The 23,262-nt window shown below is 35.7% G+C and overlaps 1 protein-coding gene across 1 annotated transcript in view; it reads right to left on the bottom strand.

The window, feature by feature from the left end:
- Positions 1-4,117: 4,117 nt before the first annotated feature.
- Positions 4,118-23,262, bottom strand: part of C9 (complement C9) — an 85,640-nt gene continuing 66,495 nt past the window's right edge. The window contains exons 10-11 of the mRNA XM_004058935.4: positions 9,194-9,422; positions 4,118-5,681 (exon numbers count right to left, since the gene is read on the bottom strand). Coding sequence (XP_004058983.1) covers positions 5,647-5,681; positions 9,194-9,422 — 264 coding nt within the window. The 3' untranslated portion in view covers positions 4,118-5,646. The remainder of the gene's footprint in view (positions 5,682-9,193; positions 9,423-23,262) is intronic.

Here is a 23,262-nt window from a genome sequence, read left to right as displayed (position 1 = left end):
CTTTTGATCTTTGTTGGTTTAAAGTCTGTTTTATCAGAGACTAGGATTGCAACCCCTGCCTTTTTTTGTTTTCCATTTTCTTGGTAGATCTTCCTCCATCCCTTTACTTTGAGCCTATGTGTGTCTCTGCACATGAGATGGGTCTCCTGAATACAGCACACTGATGGGTCTTGACTCTTTATCCAATTTGCCAGTCTGTGTCTTTTAATTGGAGCATTTAGCCCATTGACATTTAAGGTTAGTATTGTTATGTATGAATTTGTTCCTGTCATTATGATGTTAGCTGGTTATTTTGCTCGTTAGTTGATGCAGTTTCTTCCTAGCCTTGATGGTCTTTACAATTTGGCATGTTTTTGCAGTGGCTGGTACCGGTTGTTCCTTTCCATGTTTAGTGCTTCCTTCAGGAGCTCTTTTAGGGCAGTCCTGGTGGTGACATAATCTCTCGGCATTTGCTTGTCTGTAAAGTATTTTATGTCTCCTTCACTTATGAAGCTTAGTTTAGCTGGATATGAAATTCTGCATTGAAAATTCTTTTCTTTAAGAATGTTGAATATTGGCCCCCACTCTCTTCTGGCTTGTAGAGTTTCTGCTGAGAGATCAGCTGTTAGTCTGATGGGCTTCCCTTTGTGGGTAACCCGAGCTTTCTCTCTGTCTGCCCTTAACATTTTTTCCTTCATTTCAACTTTGGTGAATCTGACAGTTATGTGTCTTGGAGTTACTCTTCTCGAGGAGTATCTTTGTGGCGTTCTCTGTATTTCCTGAATCTGAATGTTGGCCTGCCTTGCTAGATTGGGGAAGTTCTCCAGGATGATATCCTGCAGAGTGTTTTCCAACTTGGTTCCATTCTCCCTGTCACTTTCAGGTACACCAATCAGACATAGATTTGGTCTTTTCACATAGTCCCATATTTCTTGGAGGCTTTGTTCGTTTCTCTTTATTCTTTTTTATCTAAACTTCTCTTCTTGCTTCATTTCATTCATTTGATCTTCCGTCACTGATACCCTTTTTTCCAGTTGATCGAATCGGCTACTGACGCTTGTGCATTCATCATGTAGCTCTTGTGCCGTGGTTTTCAGGTCCATCAGGTCCTTTAAGGACTTCTCTGCATCAATTATTCTAGTTAGCCATTCGTCTAATCTTTTTTCAGTGTTTTTAACTTCTTTGCCATGGGTTCTAACTTCCTCCTTTAGCTCGGATTAGTTTGATCTTCTGTAGCCTTCTTCTCTCAACTCGTCAAAGTCATTCTCCATCCAGCTTTGTTCTGTTGCTTGTGAGGAGCTGTGTTCCTTTGGAGGAGGAGAGGCCCTCTGATTTTTAGAATTTTCAGTTTTTCTGCTCGGTTTTTTCCCCATCTTTGTGGTTTTATCTACCTTTGGTCTTTGACGATGGTGATGTACAGATGGGGTTTTGGTGTAGATGTCCTTTCTGTTTGTTAGTTTTCCTTCTAGCAGTCAGGACCCTCAGCTGCAGGTCTGTTGGAGTTTGCTGGAGGTCCACTCCAGACCCTGTTTGCCTGGGTATCAGCAGCAGAGGCTGCAGAACAGCAGACATTTGTGAACAACAAATGTTGCTGCCTGATCATTCCTCTGGAAGTTTTGTCTCAGAGGAGTACCTGGCCGTGTGAGGTGTCCATCTGCCCCTACGGGGGGGTGCCTCCCAGTTAGGCTACTCAGGGGTCAGGGACCCACTTGAGGAGGCAGTCTGTCCGTTCTCAGATCTCCAGCTGCATGGTGGGAGAACCACTACTCTCTTCAAAGCTGTCAGACAGGGACATTTAAGTCTGCAGAGGTTTCTGCTGCCTTTTGTTTGGCTATGCCCTGCCCCCAGAGGTGGAGTCTACAGAAGCAGGCAGGCCTCCTTGAGCTGCAGTGGGCTCCACCCAGTTCGAGCTTCCAGGCAGCTTTGTTTACCTACTCAAGCCTCAGCAATGGCAGGCGCCCCTCCCCCAGCCTTGCTGCCGCCTTGCAGTTTGAGCTCAGACTGCTGTGCTAACAATGAGCGAGGCTCTGTGGGTGTGGGACCCTCCGAGCCACGCACAGGATACAATCTCCTGGTGTGCCGTTTGCTAAGACCGTTGGAAAAGTGCAGTATTAGGGTGGGAGTGACCCGATTTTCCAGGTGCCCTCTTTCACCTCTTTCCTTGGCTAACAAAGGGAATTCTCTGACCCCTTGCGCTTCCCGGGTGAGGCGATGCCTTGCCCTGCTTCGGCTCACACTTGATGCGCTGCACCCACTCTCCTGTACCCACTGTCTGACTAGCCCCAGTGAGATGAACACGGTACCTCACTTGGAAATGCAGAAATCATTTGTCTTCTGCGTCACTCATGTTGGGAGCTGTAGACTGGAGCTGTTGCTATTCGGCCATCTTGGCTCCACCCCTTTCTTTCTTTCTTTCTCTTTCTTTTTTTCTTTCTTTCTTTCTTTGTTCTCTCTCTCTTTCTTTCTTTCTTTTCTTTTTTCTTCCTTTCTTTCTTTCCTTCCCTTCCTTCCATCCTTCTTTCCTTCTTCCTTCCTTCCTTCTCTCTCTTTCTTCTTCCTTCCTTCCTTCCCTCCCCCTTCTTTCCTTCTTTCCTTCCTTTCTTTCTTTTCTTTTCTTTTCTTTCTTTCTTTCTTTCTTTCTTTCTTTCTTTCTTTCTTTCTTTCTTTCTCTTCTGTCTGTCTCTGTCTGTGCCTTTCTTTCCTTCCTTCCTTTCTTCATTCCCAGTTTTTATCCCAAAAGAAGATTAGGCCAAAAAAGTTGGAAAATACACTGATGTATCTAATGTCACAAATGTTAGTTATACTTTGAAGATTTTTGACTGATAGTCCTGCGTTCTAATAATAGTAATAGCCACTATTACTATTTATTGCTTTTCCAGTCAGTTACAGTATAAATGATCTCAGTAAATCAACCTAACAGTTCTAGGAAAGAGATATTATTTTCCCTGAGCATATTTTAGGGCTTAAGGGTTTAGTAACGTGCCCATTGTTCAATAGCCATGCCATCCCCTTTTCTTGGGCCATTTTGCTGCTCTTAGCATAATGGTAGGTAATGGGCATGAGGTGGGGGTGGAAGAGCAAAGCGTGGGGGCCAAATATCTGTCATAGGACAGATATTTGACTGTCCTGTGAATTACGTGTGTATATAAAAATTGTTTCATTATGGAAAAAAACTGAACTAGACTTTGATCAGCTCTCGTGAGAACTGACTCACTTATCACAAGGAAAGCATGGGGGAAACTGCCCCTATGATCCAATCACCTCCCACCAGGTCCTTCCTTTGACACATGGAGATTACAATTTGAGATGAGATTTGGGTGGCAACACAGAGCCAGACCATATCATTTACCATTTTGGGCTGTTTTCGTAAGTAAATATTGGGAGAGTAATTTAGGAGATGCTATTGTTGGGTCCCATTAAACAATCAAAAGGGCTTGCAGGGGAGACAATTGTGTAAAGCCAGGGTGAGAATGCTGACCCACACGTCGAACACTAGACAACAGGTGTATGTTGACTGTCTACTCTGTGATCAGTAGAATAAATAAGTGACCTGAATTTTGAGTATAAAAAGGGAAAAGTGTAAAAATGTAGCAAAACTCTGAGCTTCCTTTATCCATCAGGTCCTAGTGAACATAAATACCCATCCCACTTCTCTAACTTCTTTTGATACTGGCTTCTTTCGATAGTGATTTAGTATAACGATCCAACTTTCTGGACTGGGCTTCACAGGGCTGTTGTTTTCACCTGTCCTTTTCCTTGAATTGGTGGTGCACCCCCTCAGAGAGCATGTGGGGTAGGGGGCACCTATAATGCACTGCATTTGGGCAAACTAAGCTACATCTGCTCTCTCCAAACAACAGTCCACGCTGACACATGCTAGGCCTAGTAGGTCCTCATCTTTCCCGGTTTCTAGAGATTCTCCTTTAGTTTAGGCCTGGAGACTTTCTGCTCTGTGTTGATTACTGTTGAGGAGTTTCTGGTGTCTCAATAGTGCTCCCTGCTGGAGATGCTCTATCATCAGCTATACCACCTTTGGCAAGAAGTCGGAGGACTCTCCATCAAGTGTGAACCTGGGCTGTTCCTGCTACTCATTACCCTAGAAAGGACTCTGATAAATCATTAAGCTAGCCCTAGGGGGTCTGGTCAAGGCTCAGCTCTTTTATTGTTTGACATTTGTAATTCCTAAGGGTGGAAGGAATTCTCAGGTGTTACTCTAATAACAGCCTTGAGCCAGATGCTCTCCATCAAAAACTCTCTCAATAGTGGATTGTTCAAGAACAGAGTTCAGTATTTATACACATTTAACAAATCTTACTCCTCTAATTCACACATGTTTTGAAGGGCAGGGGACAGAACTTCTCTGGAGCTCCCAGGGCAAATGCAAGACTCTTAAGGGCCAGGGCACATTTATTAGTACGATCTCCATATCATACCTAACATATTAAAATACATCCCACATCCAGTAATCTTTTTATTTGCTATTTAAAATAATTTTGAAAATTATTTTTAAAAATTTTGCTTTTGAAATTATTTTCATGTAGGTAATTTAGTTACTGTTATCTCCCAGCAATCAAATGCATTCTTGAGAATTTCTGCCAAGTGAGAGAAAGTAACATAATTTATTTATAAATGTGTGAAATGTTTATTAATAGTAACAATAAAGTTAACATGATACATGCTGATGTTTAAGCATATTTTGCATTTTTTTATTTTGATATATTTTTCCTCTTTTCTTTCTTTCTTTCCTTTTTTTAAAGAGTTCTCAGACCTTTCAAAAGGTCTCAGACCCTAAGTACCATATTCTCTAATGAATAAGATTGTACAACCAACGTTAATCAGCTTCTCAGGTAGGTAACCTTACCTTATACAACTCATAAGGCTAGGTATTAAGTTAGACTATATAAAATTGATGCTTTTTCTTGTAAAATATGATCAAATAGAAGCAATTTCACATAATTTAAACTAATAGTTTATGTTCATTCTATTCTGCTACTGAACACTATATATATTATTCCTTTCATCTAACTGGATTTTTGTACCCATTAACCAACTCCTCTTTATCTCCCTTCTGTCCTCTGGTAAACTAGTAGTTTTTGGTAACAAATATAATATGTTTTCCCCCTTGGACACATGGATTTAAATGGTAGAGCTAAGACTAGTAAAAGCAACTGCTGTGCAGGTGGCTGGTGCTCAGCATTTGCTGAACGAATGTACGCACACCTAAGCAAATAACCAAACTAAACATAACAATGTAAATAAGAGTTAAATTGCATGGTACAGACGTGTGGTCATGGACCTGGCAGAATATGTTAACCATACAAGGCAGTTTGAAAATTACTGTGAAGTTTTTTAAACCAACATTCTGTTTTTAATTTAATTTTGTTTTTTTTTTTAGAAGAGATTGGCATTTTCCGTGGGAGAAAGCAGTTCTGGCATATTTCACTGTTGACTTCTCATTAGGGAACAAAAAATGGAAACATCACAGGAGTTTAAGGAAGAAAAATTTAAAAAAATATTATAGACCTAAGAGAGAAGAGACTTCAGAGGTTGGTAGGATTTTCATGAAGCATGTTGCTATTTACTTGGCAGCTAAGATTATCTTCAGGTGTAGGATCTGAAGGTACTAGTGTTCTCTTCTTCCACTGGAGCTCAGAGAAGCCAACAGCTCTATTTTTCATTGGGGAACTCTAGGGCTGGCAATCCTAGAGAAAACAAATAAGTATCAAATCTTAATCATCAATAGGATTTTACTTTGGGTCCATCCACCCATCCGCTTTTTCACCTTCTTATCCTGTTGCACCACGTTGTGCCATACTGTCTAGGTACTGGGAATAGAATGTGGTGTAAGGTACAAGGCACATTTTCTTACCAGAAAGAGCTATTTGTCTTGTATACAGAGAGTCAATGTGATTAGTGCTGGAAAAACAGAGGGAAAGTTCTCAGGCAGCATAGATAGAGAACTGATTCCTGGAGAAATTGGAGAAGGTTTCATCAAAGATATGCTAATTGGACTGGGTTCAAAATAGAGGTTTTTAACCCTGGCTAAAGATTAGAATAACTAGTAGATTTTTTAAAAATTCAAAAAACAAAAAACCCATGCCCAGGCAGGATCTACCATAGCTGCTTTTGTTTAATTGGCTTAGGATAGACATCTGTTTTGTTTTGTTTCTTTTTTTTTTTTCCTTTAAGGAAGTGAGCCAGATGAATCCAATGACCAACCTGGTTGAGAGCCATTGGTCTAGGAGTAGAAACGCACACAAGGAATAAGGGAGAAGGAGGTTCGGTTAGTTGAGGGAGAGAAACTTGGAAGCATTCCAAGCTAAGTAAATGGTATAGAAAAAGAAAGATGATGTGTTACGGTTTTCAATCTCATCATGGGTGTAAGCTAGTGTAAATTGGAAACTAGAACATTCTATGTCAACATGGATGCTTGGAAGATCTACCTTGAGGGAAAAATTCAGCAAGAAAATGTCTAATGTCTCAGCAAGAAGCTGTGGGCCATCCTGGGTCAGGTTTGAAAGGTCAACCAAACAATGCCTAGTGATCAAAGATAATTTTATATTGGGGAAGGGACCTTGATATTCATTATCTATGAAACACAACATATGGAACCCGAACCAAGAACTTTACATAAAAATCTAGTGCAAGACTGATGAAAATGATAGGACCTCCTAAGAAACAAACTAACCCTAAGAATATGTTCATTATCCAGGGAAGACGGGTTTCCACAGGAAATAATTCCCACCAAAAACTAAGCCTGTAATAAAAAATCACTAAGTACTGAAGAAAGCATAATATGCCATGAGAATGAATTGGTAGACTTAGCAGAGAATTGCACTGCAGAAACAATATATACTGGAACAATTTGAAAGAATTCCGTGAAGATATATTTAACATGTTGAAAGCTATAAAGGTAGGAAAATAATCCAGTAAACTAGACAACAGAAAAAACTAGACAACAGAAAAAACTAGACAAAAGAAAATTGAGAAATAACCAAATCAAAATTTTAGAAAAATACTTTTAAAATAATCTCAATAGGTCAGCAAATGGATTGACTATACAAAGTTGAATAAAATAATTGGAAAATTAAAAGATAGAACTAAAGAAATCACAGAGAAATCAGCAGAATATTCTACATAGAGAGAAATAGGTAGAAAATAGAAGTTCCAAGTACCAAGTAGTATACATTTTTGGAGAGAGAGAGTTTTTTTTTGGAATGCAAAGCACTAGATTGAGACTTTAGACCGATGAGAGACAGAGTTAGCATACATTTATAAATCAATCATTCTAAAATTTAAATTAAATTCTAACTTACATATTTTTGTCACCACATGATTGAGTTTCTAAGCCATTTGCTGAGAAGTGTAAAAAATTCATAAAATATTAAAAATTTATATTGTAAGAGATGAAAGTATGGTTGAATGATAAACGAGGCTGTGAACTTTTGCTACATAATTGTTTTAGAATTTTGTTTCAGGAAACTGTATTTGTTCAAACAATGATTGCCATAGAAAGTTAATCTTAATAGCTAATCTTGTGATATTAACACTTGGACTAAGATCTCACTAATCTATTAGGAGTCTGAATAATTCTACCAGAATGAAATACTAAGCATAAACTCTTAGGATTAGAAACACGACTAAAGTCATGTTTACTTGTAGGAAGTAAAATAGTTTAATTGAGTCCTATTTGTCTATTTTTGTTTTTACTGCATTTGCTTTTGAGGTTTTAGTTATAAATTATTTGTCTAGGCCAATGTCCAGGAGAGTTTTTCCTAGATTTTCCTCTAGGATTTGTATAGTTTCAGATCTTACATGTAAGTCTTTAATCTATCTCAAGTTAATTTTTGTATATGGTAAGAGAATAGAGATGATTTCTCAAAAAATTAAAAATAGGACTACCACTCAACTCAACAGTCCCACTGCTGGGTATCTACCGAGAGGAAAATAATCTTTATATGAAAAAGATGCCTGCACACATATGTTTACTGCAGCACATATTTTGATGTGCAATAGCACATATTTACAATACATATTTACAATAGCAAAGTCATGGAATCAACATTCATGTCCATCAATGGATGATTGGATAAAGAAAATGTGGCACATATGCACCATAGAATATTATTCATCCATGAAAGAGAATGAAATCATGTCTTTTGGAGCAACATGGTTGGAGCTGGAGGTCATTATCCTAAGTGAAATAACCCAGAAATAGAAAATCAAATACCACATGTTCTCGCTTATAAGTAGGAGCTAAACAGTGGGTATGTATGGACATAAAGAAGGAAATAATAGACAGTGGGGACTCCAAAAATGGCGAGGATGGGAGGGGGATGAGGGTTGAAAAATTACCTTTTGGGTACAATGTTCACTATTTGGGTGATGCGTACACCAGAGGCCCAAAGCTTACCATTATGCAATATATCCTTGTAACAAACCTTCACATGCACCCTTTAAATTCATAATAAAAATATTTTTAATGTAAAATAATGTTTCCTTATGATTAACTTTAAAATACAGTACAGAATCTCAGCTTTGAAAAACACCAATACAGTTAAAAATGCAAAATAAAAATCTAGTGAATATCATTTATATCAAATTTAAAAACATACAAAACAATATCACATATTTTTCATTGGTACATACATATTTAGTACAAGCACAAAAATATGAACTGGAAAGATACATACCAACTTAATGAAAGTGACTGTATCTGAGTAGTAGAAGAGAGAAAAGGCAATAGAATTTTTTTAGGGGGCGGGGATGTGGTACAAAGTAATTAATTGGATGTATTATTGTTGCTTCTTAAAAAAGGGTTTTAAAGTATATATGTCTACGTCTATACACATAAACACATATATATGCAAAGTGTATATGATATATATGTATTAACATTCATCAATTCTATATAGTGAATACCTGATGTTTGTTGTATTTCTGTAAACCTTCTACGAGAATATTTTTATAAAGAGTAATACAATAATTATAATTTATTTATTTATAATTCTATCTTAATATATACAAGTAGAATATGTTAAAATGACACATAAAGGCTGATTTACCCATTTTCACTATTCACTCAATCTTTATCTTCTGTTTATATAAATAATCTAGAGATTTAGTACAAATTAATTCAAGAGCTAGTTTTCAAATTAGATAACCCCGAAGTGCATATTTTTGTCTTTAATCACATCAAATAAATTGTCCTCACCTTCAGAAATTTTTTGTTTACTGATTTCGCAGGCAATTCCTTCAAATTTGAATGGGCAGGCACACAAACACTTTCCATCCATTAGAATCACTGTACCTCCATTTTGGCATGTGTGGCATTTTCTTACACTAAATTCATTGATATAGTCTTCAATGGCTCTTTCCAAGTTTTGTTTCTTTAGGTGTGCATTTTTCATTTTCACTGGAACCAGATTATATATAGGAGACAGCTGAAAGGAAGCAAAACATTTAATTTTAGGTCCTTTTTAACTGAGAGAACTTGTAGAATACACTTTACTTAATTATTCATTCACTGATTCATTAATTCAACAAAGACTTATTGAATGTATAGTATTGCCAGATGTGATGTTAGCTTTTAAACAATCAAAACTAGTCAAGATGTCTGCTATCAGGGAGGTCATATTATGGATTTAAGGAGGCTGATATTAATAAAATAATGATGCATAAATTTCAAATAGAAACTGTGATAGGTGCTACAAAAAAAACCCAGGTATATGTGCTTTAAAAATGAACAACTGAGGGACTTAAACTTCTGGCTTGATAATTTATTGACATATTATTTTGTGAATTGTTTTTGCTGCCTTCTTCCTTCTCTTCCAGAAGGTAACCAGATGCTTGCTATCTCTTGCCTAAGAGGAGGTTTGTGTGCAAGGCCAAGTCCAGAATGCCCCTGAAGGCAACCTTTTTCTTATTTCTTTCTTGTTTTTTTTTTTCCTCTAAAAGTCTAAATTCATTGAGAAATTTTTGCTGAGGGAAGGAATATAGAAGAATGCCACCAAGGAAAGAGATTCCTCCAGAATAGAAAGGGGATAGAAGTTAGTATATACCTCAAGTAACAGGAAACCATAGCTAGATATTTAGCAGCTATTTTGGGAGATAGCAGGACCTATGGGGTGCCTTGAGGAAGCTGCACATGAAGTATCAGGAATCCAGTCTTGTCAGCGATTTCCATTTGCAAGCCTGGCATGGAGGGCTTGGAAATATTTGACTTCTAGTGAACATGTGAGCCTGAACAATAAGGTTATTGAGGTGACTACGATGAACTAAAGACATATGTAAATTATATCTCCATTTCCCAGATGGAAGTGTTAGGATTCTTAGACCAATTTAGACAGCAGGGAAAAAATTTCCTGAGCCCCATCCAACAAATAAATGAAAGGTGAATTTTCTAGCAACATGGAGGGACATGATCTCAAAATCATATTTAATTAGATGTAAAGAAAATGAAGTAAAAGTATTTATTTGGCACACTCAAATTCCTGCAGTAAGATACACAGTTGCTACACTGAAATCAAGGAAGTTTGGAAAGCTTTGACAATAAATACTGAGCTGAGATTTGAAGGTGTCAAGGCAGAGAGAAGACTATTCCAGGCATACAGTAAAGAATTTTGAAAGTTTTTAAATGGAGGAGGAAGTTGGGAAGATGTTGTTCCAAAGATACAAAATTGTACTTAGATAGAAGGGGTAAGTTCAGAAGACCTATTATGCAGCTTGATGATCATAGAAAAAAATTTAGAAGTTCTTATAATGGAGATATCATAACATATACAGGGAAATTTATATGTTCACTTAATTTAAGCAAATTCAATTGTGTAACTAGCAAGAACTGTTTGAGTGAAAAAACTGTTAGAAATAGAGGCACTTTGGTGGCAGAGCACTTTAAAACAAGAGACCACAAAACTTAAAAGAAATGAGAATCTAAAGAGCCCAGAGCTAAAACAAACAAACAAACAAACAAACAAAAACAAAAAACAAACCAAAAAAACCCCACAAATTCCTGCAGAAGAATAATGATGGATTAAATAATGTGGACTCATCTTTTCCCTAAGGACAATGAGGAAAGCTAAACAAAATAAAACCAAACATTTTTTAAAAAAACTGCTAAAATGCCCTGGAGAACTAATAAGAAAATAAAAAATCACTGATCTAAGATCTGGGAGGAGGTGGAAATCCAAGAGGTGGGCCCAGTATTCTAGGGCTACTAGTTCTCTTGACACATTTCCTAATTCAGCAAGAGTTAGTAGAGAGACTAGGAGGTAGAGCAACACATTACTGGGCTGAGGAAAAAACACTGGAATTCAGGTCAACCAAGGTAGACATGCTATCCTTTGATTTGGGGACTAAGAGGGAAGTGGAAGTAGGATAGCTCTGGCAGAAACTGCAGCCCAGTTTGGATTAAAATAATCTTGGATCATTAGTGGGGATACTAGAAGCTTTTCAAATATAAATATATATGTTTGAAATATACAAAATTATCCCAGGCATCAGGCTACTCCTATAATAATTTTAAGTACAGTATTTAGCCCACAGTAAAAATAACTAGGCACACAAGGAAATAACACAACATGAATGAGACCAATGGAAATTATGGAAAATAGAAACAGCTATGGTGGCTGCCAATGTTTGTGCTATCAGACTTCAAACAATTATCAGACTTTAAACCAACTGTTTGCATAAACAGGGAGATAAGAGACAAGTCTGAAAATTTTAGCAAAGAACTGGAAGTTATTAAAAATAGATTTGAAAAAAAGAAACAAATATTAGAATACAAAGTAATGAATTAGTTAAATACCAAATGTGATAAAACTGAAGCAATTTAATGAATTGCAATATAGGTAAGAAGAAAATATTGACAACAAAGCATGAAGAGACAGAAGGATGGGATATGCAGAAAGAGGGAAGGAAACATAAGTGATAGTGTGGGAAGGGAAAAGATCCATATATTTTGAGCCCCAGAAGGAGAACAAAGGACAGAATAAATAAGAAGCAATATTTGAAAAACTAATGACTGAGAATATTCCAGACCTGGCGAAAAACAACAAGATATCTTATGAATAAAAACTATGGTTAAAAATAATTTTGCACCTAGGTATTATCAGAGAAAAATTGCTAAAAAAACAAAACCCAAAGACAATGGAGAAAATCTTAAAAACAGTTTAGTAAAAAGCCTTAGTATTTTGAAAGTAGACTAAATTTGACTTTACTAGATACAATCAATAATATTATAAAGAGTCAAATGGAAATGTAAAAAATAAAAAGCATGATAAAAGAGATGAAAAATATCTTTGATGAGTTTGTCAGTAGATTTGACACAGCAAAAGAAAGAATCAGTAAACTTGATAAAAGGTTGGTAGAAATTAGCCAAATTAAAGTGCAAAGAGATAAAAGAATTGAAGGGAGGGAACCCAGAACTAAGCATCCAAGAATGTGGGGCAATATGAAAGAGACTAGCACATGTATTACTGGAATCCTTGAAAAAAGTGAAGAGGTTATAAGAAGGGGTTGAGAGGGGGAGAGAAAGAGAATGTGATTGTGGCAGAAGAAATATTTGAAGATATAATTACCAAGAATTTTTCAAAAGTAATTAATCAAACCATAGACTCCAGAAATTTAGGGAACTTCAAGCAGAATAAAAAATAAACATCCATATACATCTCATTCAAACTGTGGAAAACCAAAGATTAAAATGAAATCTTCAAGGCGATGACAACAAAGGGAAATGCTACAAGCAGAAGGTCAAAGATAAGAGTTACAGCATACTGCTTATTTAAAAACTATGCAAGCCAGAAGACAAAGGGGTAATATCTTTAAGTACTGAAAGACAAAAACAAAACAAAACAAAACAAATCCACACAAACTGTAAACCTAGAATTTTATACCTAATGAAATGTCATTGAAAAAAATATTTTTTTTTTCAGAGAAGAAAAAGCCAAGAGAATTTGACACTAGCTGATGCACACTAAAAGAAATGCCAAAGGAAATTTTTCAGGCAGAAGAATTACCACAAAGAACTAAAATTTGGACCTACATAAAGTAATCATGAGCTCTGAGCATAACTAAAATGAAGGCAAAAATATACCTTTCTAGTTTTAATTGCTCTAACATATATTATCTACAGCAAATGTTGTTGCATTGTAGTATGAGTTTATAGTGTATGTAAAAATTTAAAAATATGTATGTAAAATATACATACACTATAAACTCATGATACAATATGATAAAAATAGCATTAAAAATGGGAGGGAGGATTTGGAAATATAGTGTTGTATTTGTTTTACACTATACATAAGGCAGCATAATATCATTTGAAGGCAGACTATGATAAATTAAGGATGTATATTGTGAATCATATGTTATAGAGTAAAAAATATTTTTTAAAAGAGACATGAGTAATATGCCAATACTGGAAATAAAATGGAATCATATAACATACTGAATAAAAAAGAATAGTCAGGACAAGAAAGGAACAATGTAATGAATAAACAAGATTTAACTGAAATGTTAAAGGGAGAGTGCTGGAGTTCAGGGAGAAGCAGAAAGTCATCTGTGGTGGTTGGAAGCCCAGGGGGTCTTACATGCCCAGATTACTACAGAAAGCCATTCAACTGCAAAGATAAACAACTAGGAAGGAAAAAAGAAACAAAAGATATTCAAAATAACCAGAAAACAATCAATAAAAAGACAGGGGTAAGTCCTCACCTATCAATAATAACCTTGAAGGTAAATAAATTAAATTCCCCATTTAAGAGATATAGATAGCCTAAATGGACAAAAAGAAATAATAGCCAACTATATGTCCCCTATAAGAAACTCACTTCACCTGTAAAGACATACATAGATGGGACATGAAGGATGGAAAAAGATATTTCACGCAAAGGTAAACCAAAAGCAAGCAAGAGTAGCTATGCTTATATCAGACAAAGCAGACTTCAAGTCAAAAACTGTAAAAAGGAGAAAAAGAATAACATTATATGATAATAAAGGGATCAGTTCAGCAAGAAAATATAACAATTTTAAATATATATGCAACCAACACTGGTGCACCCAGATACATAAAGCAAAAAAATACATAAAGTGAAACAACAAAATAATATGTGGGTACTTCAACATTTCACTGTCAGCGTTGGAGAGATTATCTAAACAGAAAAATCAAAAATCCAAGAACACAGGATTTAAGCTGCACCATAGACCAAATGAACCTAACAGACATTTACAGAACTTTTTGCCGAAGAGCTGCAGAGGGCACATTCTTTTAATCAGTGATTGGAACATTTTCCAAGATTAATCATATGTTAGAAAACATAACAAGTCAAAAAAATTTTACAAATTGAAATTATATTAAATACCTTCTAAGACCACATGGAATAAAACCAGAAGTCAATAATCAGGGAAACTTTGGAAACTGTACAAATACATGGAAATTAAACAATATGCTCCTGAATGACCATTAAATCAATTAAGAGATTAAGAAGGAAATGTTTTAAATTTCTTGAAATAAATGAAAATAGAAACAGAACATACCAAAACTGACGATACACAGAAAAGGCAGTAGTAACAGGGAAGTTTATAGAAACCAATGTCTACTTCAAAAATCTAGAAAATTTTCAAATAAACACCTTAATGATACATTTCAAGGAGCTAGAAAAGCAAGAACAACCCAAACCCCAAAATAGTAGAAGGAAAGAGATAATAATGATCGGAGCAGAAATAAACAAAATTGAGACTGAAAACATATACAAAGGATTAATGAAACAAAAAGTTGATTAAAGGTTTTTATTTTAAAAGAAAGACAAAATAAACAAACAATAGCTAGACCAAGAAAAAGAAAAAAGAAGCCCCAAATAAATAAAATCAGATACAAAAATAGAGATATCACAACAGATACCACAGAAACACAAAGGGTCATTAGATACTGCTATAAACAACTATAAACCAATAAATGTAAAAACCTAGAGAAAATGGATAAATTTCTAGACACATACAACCTCTCGAGTTTGAACCAAGAATAAATAGAATACCTGAATAGCCTAATAATAAGCAAAGAGATTGAAGCTGTAATAAAAAGTCTTTCAACAAAGAAAGGTCCAGGACCAGATGGCTTCAATGTTGCATTCTACCAAATCTTTAAACAAGAATTAACACTAATTCTTCTCAAAAATTTTTTTAAAGACTGAAATGAAGGGAACTCTTCCTAACTCATTTTATGAGACCAGCATAACCCTGATATCAAAACCAGACAAGGACACAACACACACAAAAAACCCATAGACCAATATCCCCAATGAACATAGATGCAAAAGTCCTCTACAAAATATTAGCAAACTGATGGCAACAATACATCAAAAAGATAATACAGCATGATCAAGTGGGCATGATTCATCCGAGAAATAGTTCAACATATGGAAATCAATAAATGAGAAACATCACATCAGCAAAATTATGAACAGAAACCATGTGATCATCTCAATAGATGCAGAAAAACCATTTGATAAAATTTAACATCTCTTTGTGATACAAATTCTCGATAAATTAGGTATAGAATAAAAGTAATTAAACACAATAAAAGCCATATATGACAAACCCACAGCCAACATCATACTGAATGAGAAAAAGCAGAAAGCTCTCCCTCTAAGAACTGAAACAAAGATGCCCACTCTCACCACTCTTATTTAACATAGTACTGGAAATCCGAGCCAGAGCAGTTAGGCAAGAGAAAGAAATAAAGGACACCTAAATTGGAAAAGAGGAAGTTAAATTGTCACTGTTTGCAGAAGACATGATCTTATATGTAGAAAATCCTAAAGACTTTACCAAAATACGCTTCGAACTGACAATCGACTTTAGTAAATCTGCAGAATATAAAATCAACATGCAAGAATCAGTAACATTTCTATTAAAGAACAACAAACTAGGCCAAAAAAGAATGCAAAAAGTCAATACCATTTACAATAGCTACAAAAGAAGATAGTTAGGAATAAATTTAACCAAAGATGTAAAAGAAAAACTATGAAACACTATTGAAAGAAATGGAAGAGGATACAAACAAATGGAAAGAAATCCCATGCTCCAGGCTTCGGTCTTACTACCAAAAACAATCTACAGATTCAGTGCAATCTCTATCAAAATGACAATGACATTCCTCACAGAAATTGAAAAAAAAAATCTTAAAATTTGTGTAGAACCACAAAGACCTCAAATAGCCAAAGCAATCTTAAACAAACAACAACAACAACAAAAACAAAGCTAGGAGTATCGCATTATCAGATCTCAAAATATATTACAAAGCTGTAGTAACCAAATCAGCATTGTACTGCGATAAAAACAGGCACATAAGCAAATGGAACAGAATAGAGAAATGGAAATTAATTATATCTATCTACAGTCAACTAATTTTTGACAAAAGTACCAATAAAAATAACTGGTTTCTTTTCAATCTTTTCAATAAATTGTGCTAGGAAAAACTGATTTGTCCATATGCAGAAGAATAAAATTAACCCCCCACTTTTTGTCCTATAAAAAATCAACCCAATATAGAATACTTTATTGTAAGACCTAAAACTATAAAACTGCTGGAAGAAAACATAAGGGAAATGCTTCAGGACATTGGTCAGGGAAAAAATTTTCTGAATAGGATCTCAAAAGCACAGGGAACAGAAGCAAAAATACACATATGGTTTATATCCAATTGAAAAGCTTCTGTACAGCAAATAAAACAATCAACACGTGACCTGCAGAATGGGGAAAAATATTTTCAAACTATACATCTGACAGGAGACTAATATCCAGAATTTAGAAGGAACTCAAACAACTAACAACAACAAAATAAATAATCTGATTGAAAAATAAACAAATGATCTGAAGAGCCATTTTGCAAAAGAACACATACAAAAGGCCAAAAAGTATATTTAAAAATGTTCAATATCAAACGGATAAAAATAAACAATGCTGGCAAGGATGTGGAGAAAAAGGAACTCATAACACTGTTGGTGGGAATGTAAACTAGTATAGTCACTATGTAGAACTATATGAAGGTTCTTTTGAAAACTATAAACACAACTATCACATGATCCAGCAATTCCAATACTGGCATTTATCCAAAGGAAAGAAAATAAATATATAAAAGAGACATCCACACACTTCTGTTTATTGCAGCATTATTCACAGTAGCCACATGGATAAGTAAATAATGTATTTTTTCTTTTTAAAGAAAATAATGTATGTACACAATGGAATACTATTAAGCCATAAAAAAAACCAAAATCTTGTCATTTGTGGCCACATAGATGGAACTGGAGGATATTATGTTAAGTGAAATAAGCCAGAAAGAGAAAGCTAAACACCGCATGTTTTCACTTATATGTGGAAGCTAAAAAAAAAAAACTGATCTCATAGATGTAAAAAGTAGAACAGAGGATACTAGAGGTTGGGAAGGGTAGGGGAAAGACAATACAATAAAGGCCATATATGACAAAACCACAGCCAACATCATACTGAATGGGAAAAAGCATACTGAAAGGGATATTTGTTAAAAGATACAACATTACAACTACATAGGAGGAATAAGTTCTGGTGCTCTATAACATTGTAGGATTACTATAGTTAATAACTATGTGTTATTACACATAGTTTCAGGTATCTAGAAGAAGAATATTGAATGTTCCCAACACAAATAAATGACAAATGTTTTAGATGATGGATACACTAATTACCCTGATCCGATAACTATACATTATCATTATCAAAATATCACTATGTACCCCATAAGTATGTACAATTCTTATATGTCAGTTTAAAAAAGAAATGTCAGAAATGAGCAAAAAGGAGACAAAGAATATACAGAACAAATAAAAACAAATAGCAAGTACAGATTTTAATTTAACTGTTTCATTAATTACATTAAATGCAAATAGATTTAATACACTAATTAAAATACAGATAGTTACTTTAGATAAAAATAGCAAGACCCAACTATATACTGTCTACAAGAAACTCACTTTAAATACAAAGCTGTAGATAGTTTCAAAGTAAAAGGATGGAAAAAGTTATCCCATACAACATTAATTAAATGGAACCTCCTTGGCTATATTACCATACAAAAAATTCTTAACAAATAATATTGTTAGGAATAAAAAGATGAAGTTTTCAATATACAAAGAAGATATATAATCTAAATGTGTATGCACCCAAGGACAGAACTTTAAAATACATAAAGCTCAAACTGATAGAACTGAAAAGAGAAATAGTAAATATACCTAGACATTTCAAAGTTCTGCTCTCTATAATTGAAAGAGTAAGGGCACAGGAAAAGAAGTCCTGGGCTGTGCTATCAACTAATTGACCTAACTGACATTTACAGAGCATTCTACCCAACAACAGCAGAATACATATTCTTTTCAAGTGCACATAGGCATATCTATGCCTTAAAAATACTCAATATATTGAGAATAATGAAAATAATACAAAGTATGTCCTCAGACCAAACAAAATGAAAGTTGAAATAAGTAACAGAAAGCTCTCTGAAAAATCCCCAAATATTTACCCCATTAATTACCCCATTTCTGAATAACCCATGTGTAGAAGAGGAAGTCACAAAAAATTAGAAAATATTTTAAATTGAATGAAAATGAAAACACATCAAAACTTGTGGGACACAGTTAAAGAAATGCTTAAAGGTCAATTTACAGCACAAAATACCTATATTAGACAAGAAAAAAATATCTAAAATCAATAATAACAGCACCCAGCTTAAGAAACTAGAAACAGAAGAAAAATTTAAGTACAAAGCATAAGGAAGGAAATAATGAGAATTGAAATAGAAATTGAAATGGGAAAAAAATAGAGAAAATTTTTTTAAAGCTGCTTTTTTGAGATTACAAAAAATGATAAACCTCTACCAGATTAACTAAAAATAAAACAAAATAAGACAAAAGGGAAAAACTTTAAATTAACAATACCAGGAATCCAAGACAGGATATCACTATAGAATCTACAGACATCAGCTGCTTAATAAAATGGAAAAATTCCTTGAAAGACAATTGATAAAAACTCAATCAGAAAAAATGCATAATTGGACTTCTAATATCTATTTAAATAATTGAATTTAGAGTTAAATTTTTTCTGACAAAGAAGGCCTAGATGGCATTATTGGTGAATTCTACAAACATTTAAAAAAGACATATCAATTCTACAAAAAACTTTTTCATAAAATAGAGAAGAATTTACTTCTCACTTATTTTACAGTTAGCATTACTTTGATACCAAAACCAAATAAAAATAGTTAGGAGAAGAAAATTACAAATCAATATCACTCATGAACATATTTGCAAAATATCCCAAGACAATAGCAAATCAAATACAATAGTTTTTAAGCACCAGGTTTGCTCAAAATTTAAATAATCAATATCATTCACCATAACAACTTATTAAAAGTGAAAAACCATATGATCATCTCAATAAAGAAAAATTCTTGGACAAAATTCAACATCTATTTATGATAAAAATTCTGAGCAAACTAGGAATTAAAGGGAACTTCCTCAACCTGATAAAGATCATCTATGTAAAACCTACAGCTAACATCATACTTAATGGTGCAATATCATATTAGATGCATTAGACAATGCAATAATGCAAGAAAAAGAAATAAAATACATAGAGATTGAGAAAATAAAGAAATCTCTATTTCAGATGACATGATTATCTAAGGAATTGAAACTCTCATGTATTTCTGGTGGTAATGCAACTACTTTGGAAAAAAATTTGGCTATTTCTTATGTAATTTTGTATAAACACACATATCATATGACCAAGCAATCTCTCTCCTAGAGAAAAGAAAAATATGTTCATGCAAAATTCTGTATTCAAATATTTGTAATGGTTTTATTCATAATCACCAAAAAATATCCTCGTCTGGGAACAAATAAATGTCCTTCAACAGATGACTAGATAAACAAACTGTTTAATCTATATCATGGAATCTATATATAATGGAATACTACCGAGCAATGAAAATGAAAGGAACTACTCATACATACAAGAATGTCGATGTGTGAATGTGGATGGATCTCAAATGTGTAACACTAAGTGAAAGAAGCCAAATTCAAAAAGTTACATGATTACATTTATATGGCAGTAAATAGATCAGTGGTTATGTAGAAGTGGGGCAGGAAAGAGGAGTTGATTGAAAATGGACATGATAGAACTGTGTGGTAGAAATGTTTTATGTATTGATTTTCATGGTGGTTTCATGATTGTAAGTGTTTGTGGAAACCTAGGGCCCTTTACACTAAAAAAAAAAATTTTACTTTACATAAGTAATGTCTATTTTTAAAAATCTAATTACATTAAAATGTATCTATATACTACTCACTAAAAACCAAGATATAAAATTATATTATATGAATTCAAATTGGCTAACTACCTCTGATAAAGACTCTGATGACTGGAAAATGTACACTAAAATATTAACATTATGATATCTATTTCACTTGTGCTTTTGGATTATATTAGAAAAGGTTTGTTAGGTTAGAGATTTTTATCTCTTTTATTCACTGCTTTAGACTCAATGCTACAATAGAGCCTGGTACACTGCAGGTGCCTAAGAAGTATTTGTCAAAGATGAAAATAGGCTGGGTGCAATGGCTCCTGGCTGCAATCCCAGAACTTAGGGAGGCCAAGGCAGGTGGATCATTTGAGGTCAGGAGTTTGAAACCAGCCTGGCCAGCATGGTGAAACCTGTTTCTACTAAAAATACAAAAATTAGTTGTGCATGGTGGCAAGCACCTGTAATCCCAGCTACTTGAGAGGCTGAGGCAGAAGAATCATTTGAAGCCAGGAGGCGGAGGTTGCAGTTAGACAAGACTGCACCACTGCACTCCTGCCTGGGTGACAGAGTGAGACTCGATCTTTAAAACAAAAACAAAAAGAAAAGAAGTGAAAAGAAAAGAAAAAGAAAAGAACAAAGATCATCACATTTGATTTAAAAAGTCCAACTAGGGGAGGAGCCAAGATGGCCGAATAGGAACAGCTCTGGTCTACAGCTCCCAGCATGAGCGACGCAGAAGACAGGTGATTTCTGCATTTCCATCTGAGGTACTGGGTTCATCTCACTAGGGAGTGCCAGACAGTGGGCGCAGGCCAGTGGGTGCGCGCACCGTGCGCGAGCCGAAGCAGGGCGAGGCATTGCCTCACCTGGGAAGCGCAAGGGGTCAGGGAGTTCCCTTTCCGAGTCAAAGAAAGGGGTGACAGACGCATCTGGAAAATCAGGTCACTCCCACCCGAATATTGCGCTTTTCAGACCAGCTTAAAACACGGCGCACCACGAGACTATATCCCACACCTGGCTCGGAGGGTCCTACGCCCACGGAATCTCGCTGATTGCTAGCACAGCAGTCTGAGATCAAACTGCAAGGCGGCAGCGAGGCTGGGGGAGGGGCGCCCGCCATTGCCCAGGCTTGCTTAGGTAAACAAAGCAGCCGGGAAGCTCCAACTGGGTGGAGCCCACCACAGCTCAAGGAGGCTTGCCTGCCTCTGTAGGCTCCACCTCTGGGGGCAGGGCACAGACAAACAAAAAGACAGCAGTAACCTCTGCAGACTTAAATGTTCCTGTCTGACAGCTTTGAAGAGAGCAGTGGTTCTCCCAGCACGCAGCTGGAGATCTGAGAACGGGCAGACTGCCTCCTCAAGTGGGTCCCTGACCCCTGACCCCCGAGCAGCCTAACTGGGAGGCACCCCCCAGCAGGGGCACACTGACACCTCACACGGCAGGGTATTCCAACAGACCTGCAGCTGAGGGTCCTGTCTGTTAGAAGGAAAACTAACAAACAGAAAGGACATCCACACCGAAAACCCATCTGTACATCACCATCATCAAAGACCAAAAGTAGATAAAACCACAAAGATGGGGAAAAAACAGAACAGAAAAACTGGAAACTCTAAAACGCAGAGCACCTCTCCTCCTCCAAAGGAACACAGTTCCTCACCAGCAATGGAACAAAGCTGGATGGAGAATGATTTTGGCGAGCTGAGAGAAGAAGGCTTCAGACGATCAAATTACTCTGAGCTACGGGAGGACATTCAAACCAAAGGCAAAGAAGTTGAAAACTTTGAAAAAAATTTAGACGAATGTATAACTAGAATAACCAATACAGAGAAGTGCTTAAAGGAGCTGATGGAGCTGAAAACCAAGGCTCGAGAACTACGTGAAGAATGCAGAAGCCTCAGGAGCCAATGCGATCAACTGGAAGAAAGGGTATCAGCAATGGAAGATGAAATGAATGAAATGAAGCGAGAAGGGAAGTCTAGAGAAAAAAGAATAAAAAGAAATGAGCAAAGCCTCCAAGAAATATGGGACTATGTGAAAAGACCAAATCTATGTCTGATTGGTGTACCTGAAAGTGATGCGGAGAATGGAACCAAGCTGGAAAACACTCTGCAGGATATTATCCAGGAGAACTTCCCCAATCTAGCAAGGCAGGCCAACACTCAGATTCAGGAAATACAGAGAACGCCACAAAGATACTCCTCGAGAAGAGCAACTCCAAGACACATAATTGTCAGATTCACCAAAGTTGAAATGAAGGAAAAAATGTTAAGGGCAGACAGAGAGAAAGGTCGGGTTACCCTCAAAGGGAAGCCCATCAGACTAACAGCGGATTTCTCAGCAGAAACCCTACAAGCCAGAAGAGAGTGGGGGCCAATATTCAACATTCTTAAAGAAAAGAATTTTCAACCCAGAATTTCATATCCAGCCAAACTAAGCTTCATAAGTGAAGGAGGAATAAAATACTTTACAGACAAGCAAATGCTGAGAGATTTTGTCACCACCAGGCCTGCCCTAAAAGAGCTCCTGAAGGAAGCGCTAAACATGGAAAGGAACAACTGGTACCAGCCGCTGCAAAATCATGCCAAAATGTAAAGACCATCGAGACTAGGAAGAAACTGCATCAACTAATGAGCAAAATCACCAGCTAACATCATAATGACAGGATCAAATTCACACATAACAATATTGACTTTAAATGTAAATGGACTAAATTCTCCAATTAAAAGACACAGACTGGCAAGTTGGATAAAAAGTCAAGACCCATCAGTGTGCTGTATTCAGGAAACCCATCTCACATGCAGAGACACACATAGGCTCAAAATAAAAGGATGGAGGAAGATCTACCAAGCAAATGGAAAACAAAAAAAGGCAGGGGTTGCAATCCTAGTCTCTGATAAAACAGACTTTAAACCAACAAAGATCAAAAGAGACAAAGAAGGCCATTTCAT

This window comes from Gorilla gorilla, chromosome 19 (assembly GCF_029281585.2).
Source record: "Gorilla gorilla gorilla isolate KB3781 chromosome 19, NHGRI_mGorGor1-v2.1_pri, whole genome shotgun sequence".
Lineage (NCBI taxonomy): Eukaryota > Metazoa > Chordata > Mammalia > Primates > Hominidae > Gorilla > Gorilla gorilla.
Note: the sequence above shows the minus strand (reverse complement) of the source record. Positions and strands in the feature narration are given on the sequence as shown.